At 30.9% G+C, this 11,773-nt stretch overlaps 1 protein-coding gene across 2 annotated transcripts; it reads left to right on the forward strand.

The window, feature by feature from the left end:
• Positions 1-5,791: 5,791 nt before the first annotated feature.
• On the forward strand, positions 5,792-9,345 carry LOC106462371 (peroxisomal membrane protein 11B-like). Of its 2 annotated transcripts, none has more exons than XM_013922289.2 (3): positions 5,792-6,004; positions 7,661-7,776; positions 8,735-9,345. In XM_013922289.2, the coding sequence occupies exons 1-3, from the start codon at positions 5,916-5,918 to the stop codon at positions 9,277-9,279; spliced, it is 750 nt and encodes a 249-aa protein (XP_013777743.1). In that variant the 5' UTR covers positions 5,792-5,915; the 3' UTR covers positions 9,280-9,345. The 2 variants fall into 2 exon arrangements, with proteins under 2 accessions (XP_013777743.1, XP_022245322.1); XM_022389614.1 differs by lacking the exon at positions 5,792-6,004 and adding an exon at positions 6,616-6,689.
• Positions 9,346-11,773: the final 2,428 nt, after the last annotated feature.

Consider the following 11,773-nt stretch of genomic DNA (forward strand, 5'->3'; position numbering starts at 1 on the left):
AAACCAGAAAATATCATAGAAGCAGCTGTTTTTACCTCACAGTATAAGCATAAAAACGTTAATAAGGTAACAACAAATATCTATTAAATCTATAAAGTAACAAATACACATTAATTATTACTCAAATTATTATTTCAGTCATTCTTAATGTATCAAGAGTCTATGTGCAAAGAAAAGCCAAAAACTATGGTATTTATCATTAAATGAAGATATAGCCTAAAGATGCTTTGCGGGCTTTACAGCATAACTAGGTTTCATTTGCCCGGGCCCCTGGGCAGTTCCCCCCCCCCTTGTCGACAAGCCTGTCTGTTAATCAACTGGTAAATTCCCAACCATTGTGGCACTTCACTAACCTTGCATGCATCATTGCATCCCTTACCTTTCATTATGTTTTGATCACTAAATACATAGTTATTGGCATGTTGCAGAATAAATTACTGTAAGTCTTCAGTTTCTACTAGTTTCATCTACCTAAAACTAGGTGCAGTCAACTCTATTATTTGCATCAGGAGTGTACTGATGTACTTGATTAAAACACAAAAGCCTATTTTTTCACAAAATTATCAAGAGTATTTAACATGCACATTTCATCAACTTTATTAAAAGCACATTTTTCTGTGTAGAATGTGAAGAGAAACGTTATTTTTTCAACACTAGTTCTTGCTGAAATGAAAAAAGCACTGAATTACAGAATCAGCAGATTTAAGAGAAAAACATCAATTTCAACTAAACGTTTTCTAAAATGTTTAACTTGGATCATTACATGAAAGTTTTAATTGGTTTTTTGAGTTCACTGCTAAGACTAGATTCATGATATATATTAGGTTGCAAAATTGATCACAAACCTAAAGTGAGTTTCTTCTGTGTGAAGTGAAAATTTTGACAACTGCTGACAACAGACATATGAATTAGTGTTCAGATTACTCCTGATACCAATACAAATCAGTGAGATAGCATCATTAGTTGAGAACTTTTAATATAATTAAACACTAGTAAAGTATGACGCATTTGTAAAGCTTTATTGATCTACTAATTTGTTGCTCATATTTTATACGATACATGTGTATTGGCTTATGTGGTTCGAAACTGTCTTTTTTTTTATGTACATAATAACTCAGTCAAGTATTCTAAAAAACAAATGGACACAAAATTCCTATTGTTTTTATTTTCTTCTCTAGAGCCCTATAAAATTATTTTGGCATCAGGTTATGAGTAGTTTTTTTTTCACTTTTTATTCTCAAGTTATTTCTGCTGCTTTTTTATGAGACTTATTCAAATACATTTCTGAATACAAGGAAGCTGAACAGAACTAGTGAAACAATTATTTGTTATAAATGTGTATCACTAAACCTGTTGCAGCACTGTCAGTATGTGATTTGTGGTGTTTGTCTTCCTGTTGCCATTTCAAGCTTTTAAATATCTTACACTTAACGAAGAGGCTTTTTAACTAGTCCTTACTATGTCAGAAACACATTTCCACTGGTGCCATTTTCAAGATATGTAAATGGGATTCCCTCAGCACATTTGTTGACTTTTCTTTGTTTCATTTCTTCTGTCCTCTCAGTAAAGTGCATTCGTGGATGTCTGACTTCTTAGCTAAAATTTTGATCCCCCAAGTAACCAGTTATCTATTACAGTTATCTTAGGGGTAGTAGTCTGTTCATGATAACCAACTTGAAACATCAGCATTTATTTAACTCACTCAACTCTGTTTTCTCAGTGTCTTCTTTTTACACTTCACTTTTCATATTCAAGTATAACACACAAAGTATTATCTAACCTTGTCAGTTATAGATAAAAACAGCATCCTGGAATTAAAGCTTATTTTTTGTGAAGAGAAATAACTTGTGACCTTTTTAAACTTGTTGGTAAGTAAATGCTCAAATGGCTTGAAACAAGAAGTATCAACATTTGTCAGAAAAATTCATCAACATAGGTTAAGTCTGATCTGTCCATAAAATATATAAGGTAACCAGTAAAGAGCTGAATGACATTGTTGCTGCTTGTTTTCCCCCAAAAGAAGTTCTGTTAGAGGATTATGAGCAGTTACCCAAAGTTGAACTTGCAAAAAATGAAATGCTTAAAAGATGAGAACTTGTAATAGAGGGAGATTCTGCTGTGGCTCACAAGCAGTATATTCAGTGAGGTACAAAAAAATTAAGTCATTTATACCAACTCTTAAATGGAGTTCATCCTTTCATGGGTATGGGCATCATAATATCTTCTAATGTTGTAGAAATACAACAGTTTTCAGTGTCTGGTTATTCCAGTGATGGAACCATTATGGCAGATAGATACTACTAATAGGTATTTATTAAAATATCTCTACTAAATCTGGTTTGAATTATATGATTCCCCAATAAAACAATCTCTAAGAGTAAGAGTAGAAATTATTAATCACACTCCATGATGTAAAGGGGACAAATTCAAGCTGAAACTAACAAACCATGAAGATTTCACATCAAATTTCATTTGCTTGTACTTTCCCAAGGTTAGAGTAAATATGTTTTTTAAAGGGATACTCAAACAGATGCAGCTTCACATGGAAACAGTAGATTCTGCCATACTTGTTGATGCTATGTCACTTACTACTAAATTTGAATAGTGATAGTACAAATTCCCCTAGGAGCAATGACCTGAGCCTGCAACACCAACAGGAAACAAACATGAACCAACTCAATTATTGGTGTAGCTGGCAAAAACCAATTTTCATTTTCAAGGAAAGATCAAGATAATATAGTAGTTGTCTGATGGTGCCTGCTCTGAGTTTGGTGCTTCGAGGAAATATTAGCTCATGTTTAAGAATTGGAACCGAATGTATCAGTACTACAGTAGTGATAGTCAACTTAAGAGCAGTAACTGGTAGTCTGGGTATAGATGCATAACAACACACAAGTGGAAAATTGAAAGTTGTCCTTGCAAAAATAGTTTCCCACCAATAAGGAGTAGTATAGCACAGCTGTAGGAATTTTAAGGGAGTGGACCAAAGAGTTTAGATTACCAGAAAATGTGGTTCAACTTGAAGGCAAGCTATAATAGAGGGCATGAGATGTTGGACACAATAAAGGAGTGGTCATAGGACTAAATTGGAACACACTTTTAAATGTAAAGTAGTGATAGTCAACTTAAGAGCAGTAACTGGTAGTCTGGGTATAGATGCATAACAACACACAAGTGGAAAATTGAAAGTTGTCCTTGCAAAAATAGTTTCCCACCAATAAGGAGTAGTATAGTACAGCTGTAGGAATTTTAAGGGAGTGGACCAAAGAGTTTAGATTACCAGAAAATGTGGTTCAACTTGAAGGCAAGCTATAATAGAGGGCATGAGATGTTGGACACAATAAAGGAGTGGTCATAGGACTAAATTGGAACACACTTTTAAATGTAAAGGAAAATGTTGCAAGATATTGTGCAAGAAGAGTTGGATTAGTAGTGGATCTATTAAGAACAAATGCAACATGTCTTAGTCTCCTATAGTATGTATTTATTATCTGCAAAATTCTTAAATTTTTCAAAGTTCTAATTTTGGGACATACTCAATCTAGTTAAGAACATGTGCAAAATTCAGCCATAGGTGTGCATCTCTCTAGCTTGACCATGCAGCCAAGGAACTTAATTATCAACAGGTGGTGTTAGTGTATTCTGTTAAGTATACTCTCATGTTTCTTTCATTAAAAGTGTCGATTGAAATGTTGAATATACCAACTTTTATTATTTTTGCTCTGATAACTATTATGCTCTTATTATAAAGATCGTTTGTATTATTATTAATATAATATTAGCTTTATGTATTTAAGATTATCCCAAATCTCTTAAGATGGCCAAACCTCGTGAGATATTGAGTTTACGACTGAATGTATCGTTAACAGCTAGAATATCTAACTGATGAAACAATGTATTCTAATCTTAAGGAAGAACTTAAGAAAAGTATATCTAATTAGCTATACTTACAACCATGTTAATATTTTTGTTGTCTTTTTTCGTAGATTCGTTGTAAGTGGATTAATTACTCTGATTGGAAGTAAATATTAATGACATAGTAGTATTGTTCCTGTTTGACCTTATACTGTAGCATACCTTGCGACTGTTGCGTGGAGCAAGAGATATTTTCACCTGCCATTACTTTTTATTTAATTGATCAGTCAGCCATACAAAAAAATGGCGTGCATGAAATTTCGGCAGGATCCACTCTGTCTTCGAAAAATTGCGTACATTTTACGTTTTTCCGAGAATGCCAAGGATTGTTGTTGGTGATCTGTTCCTGTTATTGCTATATCTAGACTTTATCATGTGTACTACTACTAGTGTTTAACATTCCTAGTTTACCTACAATCATTTTATCAACAATAGGCATAACCACTCAGATGATAACCTGTGTACCTAAATTTCATACGTGTATAAAAATAAATTGCTCTATTATTATTTTGACTCCAAAATCGTGTCTTGTGACTCATGTCTCTTCCATTTCACCTGCAGAATTTACTACATCTGCTCGTCTGCATATTAGATTCACTATTCTGTTTTGTGAAGCAAAAGTTAAAATGTTCTTCAGAGAGTTTGTGATTCTAAAGAAGAAAAAGTAATTTCTTGCATAAGTCAGTAATTGTGTAACGTTTCGTATTATAGGTATGATGTCAGAAAAACACGTAGGTTCAAGAAGTCTTGATACAAAATGATAAAACCCTATAACCCGAGCGCTTTCGAAAGGTGGACCTTTCTTCTTCAGGAGAAACGGTTTGACCCCGAAGAAAGGTCCACATTTCCAAAGCGCTCAGGTTATACTGTTTTTATCATTTTCTTTCGTATTATAGCTACGTTATGTTATCTTTATCACATAGTACTTTATAGTAGGGATCGTGATGAAACAAAATGGCGGCCATAAAAACCGCCCGTTTAAAATCATCTATGAAATGTCTGAATATTAGCAATGACTATTTCACAGTATTGGCTGAGCAAAACTAAAGCTCATTGTATTAATAAAGCCGCCTAAATCGCTATATACGTGTTTATGGAGTGAATCAAAGTTCCTATTTCAACGAATTTTCATCTAAGTAAATAAGTGACTTTTACAGACAAGCGTACAGAAAAAAAATGGCGAACCTTATCGCTCTAAATCTTTCACTGAACTTTTTTTTTTTCTCTGTGGGTCGCAATAATTCCTTTCTTTTACCGAAAAGGATACTAATATATATAAAACGGATGATGCGCTACTTTAGGCATATAATTAGATTTGAGGGTAGGTTAGTAGAGATCCTGATGAGCGATAAAAATTGAATTGGTTATACGCGCGCCCCACACTTGGTATTGCTGGCGCACAAAAATATAGCTAATAAAAAGGAAACAAAAAAGTATTGCAAAACATTTTATAAAGACAAGTAGGGATCGATATACACGTAACCTAGCTAGCCATAGTAATATAGAAAAGTTTAATGCTACAAAAAGTATTGAAACAAGAGAAATCAAAACCACAAAAACTGAGTTACTTAGAATTAAAAAAAAAATTATGCCCACTTTGGAACACTGTAATAAAGTTAGTCTGAGCCAAAGTAGAGATATTTTTTTTTTTTACTTTCAAGTAAGTAACTCAGTTTTGCTTGACTTGTTTCAATAGTTTTTGTAGCATTAGAAGCTCTATATTACTATAGCTAGGTAGATTACGTATACATCGATCCCTACTTGATTTTATAAAATTATAATTTTTTTAATTATACTTGTTTATTTTTTCTATTGATATTTTTCTTACTATTCTGGAGTGAGCTCAAATTGTGGTGTGCGCTTGCGGGGGCATCTAGTAGTGTACATTTAACTTACTGTAATACGTGACGTGAAAATGAGCCAAATTTTCCTGGTTGTAACTAGATTTTCATAACTTAAAAAGAATCGTGTATTTCTTCTAGAAGGAAAAAATAATTAATATGGCATCAAAATCATCTATGTCTTCAGATATATTGGGAAATTTAGTAAAGTTTAATTCCCAAACCGCAGGGAGAGAGAAACTGTTGAGGTATGTTTAAAAAATAAAAATTGTTTTCAAACACGAACAGTGGAACTTAACTGAGTTGAAGAAATTATTAAATTTCGATTGTAACGAGACTTTGAGGAAATTAATTTATTAATAGGCTTAAAATTTCTGTTATAAGATAGGCATTGTTGATTGTTATTATAGTTTAAGTTATATTACGTAAAAAGTTATAATATGCAAATCTTATTACTTTTAATCTTAATTGAACAATGAATTAATTTACCGTTTTACTTTACTTACTGTCATTACTAACTTTAGACTTTAGTTTAGTCACATGCGTGTGAATTCAAAATAATAAATCCTCAACTTATTGAAACATATCATAATTATATTGAAAGTTATAAATAAGCAATTTATATAGAATGATTAATTTTACTTTTAGGCCCACTAACATTTTTAAGCTTTACAAACGGTAGAGAAATTCCTGATGAAGGACTGTTACTGTTAAAATTTTAAAAACTATAGTGTCATTGTCAGTAAACCAATGATGAAAAAAAAATGTAAGTTATATTTAAACTTATAAGCCCATCACATTTTACGTTTGTTGTTGAAACCTGTTTTAAATTTTATACTGTTATAGATAACTTGGAAAAGTACAAGTAAATTTGAAAAATAAACAGCAAAGTTTTAAGAAGATCACAGTTCATAAAATCACAAAATGAGCAAGGTGAGAGAGCCATTTAATCCATTGAGGTTGCTTCTCATTCACCAAAACATAAATAAAAGCTAAGATATATGTAGATCTTCACATGTATGTACCAGAATAAAATTCACATACTCATTAAGAGGAAAAATAATTAGGGCTAACACACTACATCATTGGACAATTAATTACAAATATTTATATATCCAAAATTTTATTTTTCATTGGACAAGTTTGACACTATACCGTGTCTGACATTCAAATTTTACCCATCTTTTAATTTTACTGCTTAAACGTACCACCATTAGGAATTTAAGGATGCCAGAACCTCCAATAGTCATTAACACCTGATTCACATCACACTTAATTCTTCCATAGTCAGTTCAAGAAAAAAATTAGAAATTTTAAGCTTTTTTTTTTTGTAGCCTAAATTACTTAAGATATTCTAGTAGCTAGCTCATCTCTACCCTAATTTTAACAGTTTTCCTTTAAGATGGGCAAAGGGCACCAAAACTGCATATTTGATATACTACTCCTTCAGAGGTTTAGGATATAGAAATAGATGTGTGTGGCCTTTTAGGGAGTATTCTCTCAGGCTAGATTTAGGAATGAATTACTCAGTATGCTTAAACCATAGGTTATCAGGGTTATATGCTTAAAGCAAAAGGTGAGCTGGTTGATCCTTTGGGATAGTTTTCAGGGTAAGTGTAAGTTATATGCTAGAGATGGGCCCCACTTAAGTAGACCAGAAATTTGTTAAAGGTTGTTAACTAAACTTGTATAGTGGTGATGGAGATTGGTAGGTAGCTAGTGTAAAAAGGTGTTTGAAAATACAAGATTTAGAGTATAAAAAGTTAAATATTGATTTTAAAGATGAGTATTTCAGATTTAAAGATTAATGCATTAGATTCAAGAATAAGACCAGTTACTATTATTCTACTACTAGTAGTGTTAGTAACAAAATAGATATACACTAGCTAATTTTATATTTTCAGGTTAGTCCAGTATGGTACAAGAATGTTATGGGCTTTGATGGAAAAATACTCTCATGAAAAGGAAGTGGTTTTCAGATTAAAGAACCTTGAGTACACCTTTAGCACAGCCAGAAAATGTAAGTAGTAACCTCCTGACCTCCACCAAATAACAAAGGGATATTTGTAATATAAGTGCTTGTATGAGAAACAAAGAACCAACGTGTCTCCCAAAGTTATATTTGGGAAAGAATGGACAGAGGTATCTCCCTACCCTCCTTAAGTTGGTTTGTATAACAATAAACCATAAGAACATAAAACCTAAGAAAATAGAAGGTTATTCAGCCCATTGTAGTCAATTTTCATCTGTATAACAAACAAAAAATCATAATTGTATTTTGATAAAAGTGAAATGCTGTTGTGTATGTTCTTTTTTTTTTTTTTTTTTGTCAAAAATGAACTTAAAGATGTTTCCACAATTTTAATGGAGTAAAATTAAATATTTGCTTCTTTCATGTAGTTCTGAAAAATATGTTAATGAAACTCTGTAGTAGTGGTTTTTTTTTCATGGTATGTTTCAGACTATGTTCCAATTGTAAGAAATCATTATTAATGTTTTTTGTGTATAAAATCAGCAAAAATTAATAAAATATTTTATTACAAATTAACTTAATTTAATAACATTGTTTACAATCATATTGCATCTTTCAATCAAAGATTTACATTTAAGTATTTTACTTAACAAATCACCAAGTTCTGTAGAAGTTTGACAAAAAAATATATACGAAATAATGAAATTACATATTTGAAACAATACACATAGTGACGTGCAAAGATAAAAACTTATTTATAAAAAGAAAGTTGTATAAGGTCTACAAGAATTTGAAAGTTTTTAATATGAATATTAGTACAGCTTGAAAAATAAATAGATTATTGCTTAATCTTTTGTGTTTATGTAAAATAATGCTTAACTGCACATAAGTTTATTTTCTTTTAATTCATGTACATAATGATGAGCATAAACCTATGATAGATCACATAAACAAAAAAAAACTCGCCAGTTATAAATGTTAATTCTATTTTTTTTTTTTTTTCCAGTGTTTCGATTTGGTCGAAGCCTTGATGTCTTCTACAGTGCGTTGTCAACTATTAACATTCCTGACCAGATATTGCGTATAACCATCACATTTTCTCGTATCAATTTAGCACTATACTTACTGGCAGATCATGTATTATGGCTTGGGCAAGCTGGAATTGCTAATGTCAGTAAGGATAAGTGGTCCAAATTGAGCAATAGGTTTTGGTTATATTCTCTAGTTATGAACTTGGTGCGAGATATGTACGAAATTTTAACCTTATTACAAATCCAGGGCTCGCAAACTTGTGCTGTTTCTGTGTCTTCTGTTTTTCCTTATGCCAGAAGTTCATGGAGTGTTTTATTACAAGCTCTTCTAAACTGGATGATTTACCACCGATCAGTAACTGTTGAACTCATAAAGAATGGATGTGATTTTTGGATTCCACTAACCAACTTAAAAATTGTGAAATTTTCACCGGCAACTGTAGGAATTTTAGGAGTTTTATCTTCACTTGCCGGGATTTTACAGTTGATTAATGTATCATACAAGCTCTCACCAAGTTGAAATTTTATATTTTACTTTTTTTTAAATATTTATCATTGAAAAGTACACATTTTACTTTTGTTAATTTTATAAATTAATAAATTTGTAATTGCAACCTTAATTCTATGTTATTAAATATGTTTAAATTGTTAATATTTAGAATACCTAGTTTTTGTGCTTTGGGTAAGGTAGTTGTTATCCAGTCCTGAAAATTATTGCTTCATATTTTTGAATATGTACAAAAATTCAGGTGTGAGGGAATCTGGTATTATTTAATTTACATAAATAAATCTAAAAGTTTAAATCAACCTTCATTATTAATATGTTCATATATACTAAATATGGAATATAACAATATAGCAAATGATGGTCAATATTACTTAAATAATGTAATAAAGACTAATAATTGCGAGTTAGATTTACTTTTTGACTTTGTCCATTATTAAAATTTTGTTGCTGTTTATTCATTATGAAAACTGATGTAAATATTACTTAAACATTTTATTGTAGAGAATTTCTTAAAATGGATAATAAATTTTCTCCCAGATTATTTTTGTAAAACCATAAATATTAAATTCTCTTTTTTTCATATTATTCAAATATTTTATGTCAACTTATAACCATTAAACCATAAATTTTTTATAAAGACTATCCTTTAGAGTTAAGTATATAAAACTTCAAATTTACTTGTATAAACAAAGTCAATAGACAACCAGCAAATATAATGATTTCTTTTATTATCATAACATTTGGCTTTCCTGCAATAAAAATGTTTAACAAGATTGGTTGTACAAAACTATTTCCAATTATAATTTACAGGAGAAAATCTTGAAAGAGTAAATTTGTGAGAATGAACCATTGAGGAAGTTAGAATTAAAAAGCCTGTAAAGTCCTTTATATTATTTATCAAATATGTAAATTATTACTATACTGTTTATTGCATCAGCCCTAAACTCAAATTTCGAGTAGGCAGACCTTTTTCAACATTTATTCATATTCAAGCTGGTCATTATCAGTTGTACAAGATGTCAAATGTAAACAGTTATCCAGATGAAGTATGACAATAGCTTCAAGAAACAAGCATGTTGCTATCATGTAAGTTGAAAGACTTTGCTTCAATTATATTTTTAATCTTAAAATTTGAAATTTATGTATATAACTCAGAGTACACTGTATTTGGGCAATTACAAAAAGACATTTTGTAGCAGGTTTCAAAATCTTGTAAACAACGGCTGACCATACATTATATTTTTAGTATAGAAAATGGTGCACTATGATGCGTGTTACCACTTGTAATTATCTTTTTACTTCTCTGCATATTTAAAAGGTTTCCATGTAGTTTTAGGAAGAAAATTAATGTGAAATTTTTCTATTCCTAGTAATTAAGTCTTAATTAAGGTGAGAATAATAATTAGCTTATAAGTTATCTTGTATATATATTCCTAAATTTTTTACTTGGTTTACTTAGAAGAATCTTCACAGTACGAACAGTTTAGGAGATTCATGCAATATGAGTACAGAATTATTTCTCTATTGATTTGGTATCTTGAAGTCTTTAAATGTTTGCATTTTTTAAAATTAAATATATAATTATGAATTGAGTGAATTTTTCACACATTATTTTTCCTAGTAGGGAAAGTGTGTGTTTTGGAGTCTTAAAATGATGAAACACTGTATTTGATGACATTGAGAAACATATTATTTATAACTTATAAATATGTGAAAGCATGTGAAAGAAACTAATTTCTGAAGGTAGTCTTTGATAGGTTGTTTAGGCAGAGTATTCATAATGAATCTAAGTTTCAAATGGACAGCAACTGTCTGTTGTAGAAACCTACAAATGTAGAGGGCGACGTTTCGAAAGTCTTCCGCCTTTCGTTTTCAGGTCAGCGTGTTTGTGGGGTGTAGTTTGGTCTTTATAGTGTTCTGTGGATTGGTTGAGGCTACAGGAAGTCTCTCCTCCAATCAGAAACGTGTTTTAACCAACCAATCGTAACACACTCTCCACAATCCACTAGAACACTATAAAGACCAAACTTTACCACACACACTGACCTGAAGATGAAAGGCGGAAGACTTTCGAAACGTTGTCCTCTACATTTGTAGGTTTCTGCAACAGGCAGTTGCTGTCCATTTGAAACGTAGATTCATAATTTCTGAAGATTTTTTGCAGTTAGAACGATATAAAGAAAACATGAATAAATGTTCAAAATTCCAGTATTCATTTATTATGATACAATTCCATTCGTAATTACACATGTATAAAAGTCATAATTAAGTAGTGCACATTTTTATTATTTGAAAGTGCTACAATTTTAGTGGAAGGTATTCTTAAATTTAAAAAAAGACAAGGTGCTTTCATATAAAAAGATTTGTAAGCTGTTTGTCTGAAGCTAATTTAATTGCAGAAACTATTTTCCAGCATAGACGGTAACATATATCTGATATAAGTGGGTGTATGTGTGCGCGTATGGATATATATATATATATATATATATATATGTATAGTATATAT

Source organism: Limulus polyphemus, unplaced genomic scaffold (genome assembly GCF_000517525.1).
Source record: "Limulus polyphemus unplaced genomic scaffold, Limulus_polyphemus-2.1.2 Scaffold1152, whole genome shotgun sequence".
Lineage (NCBI taxonomy): Eukaryota > Metazoa > Arthropoda > Merostomata > Xiphosura > Limulidae > Limulus > Limulus polyphemus.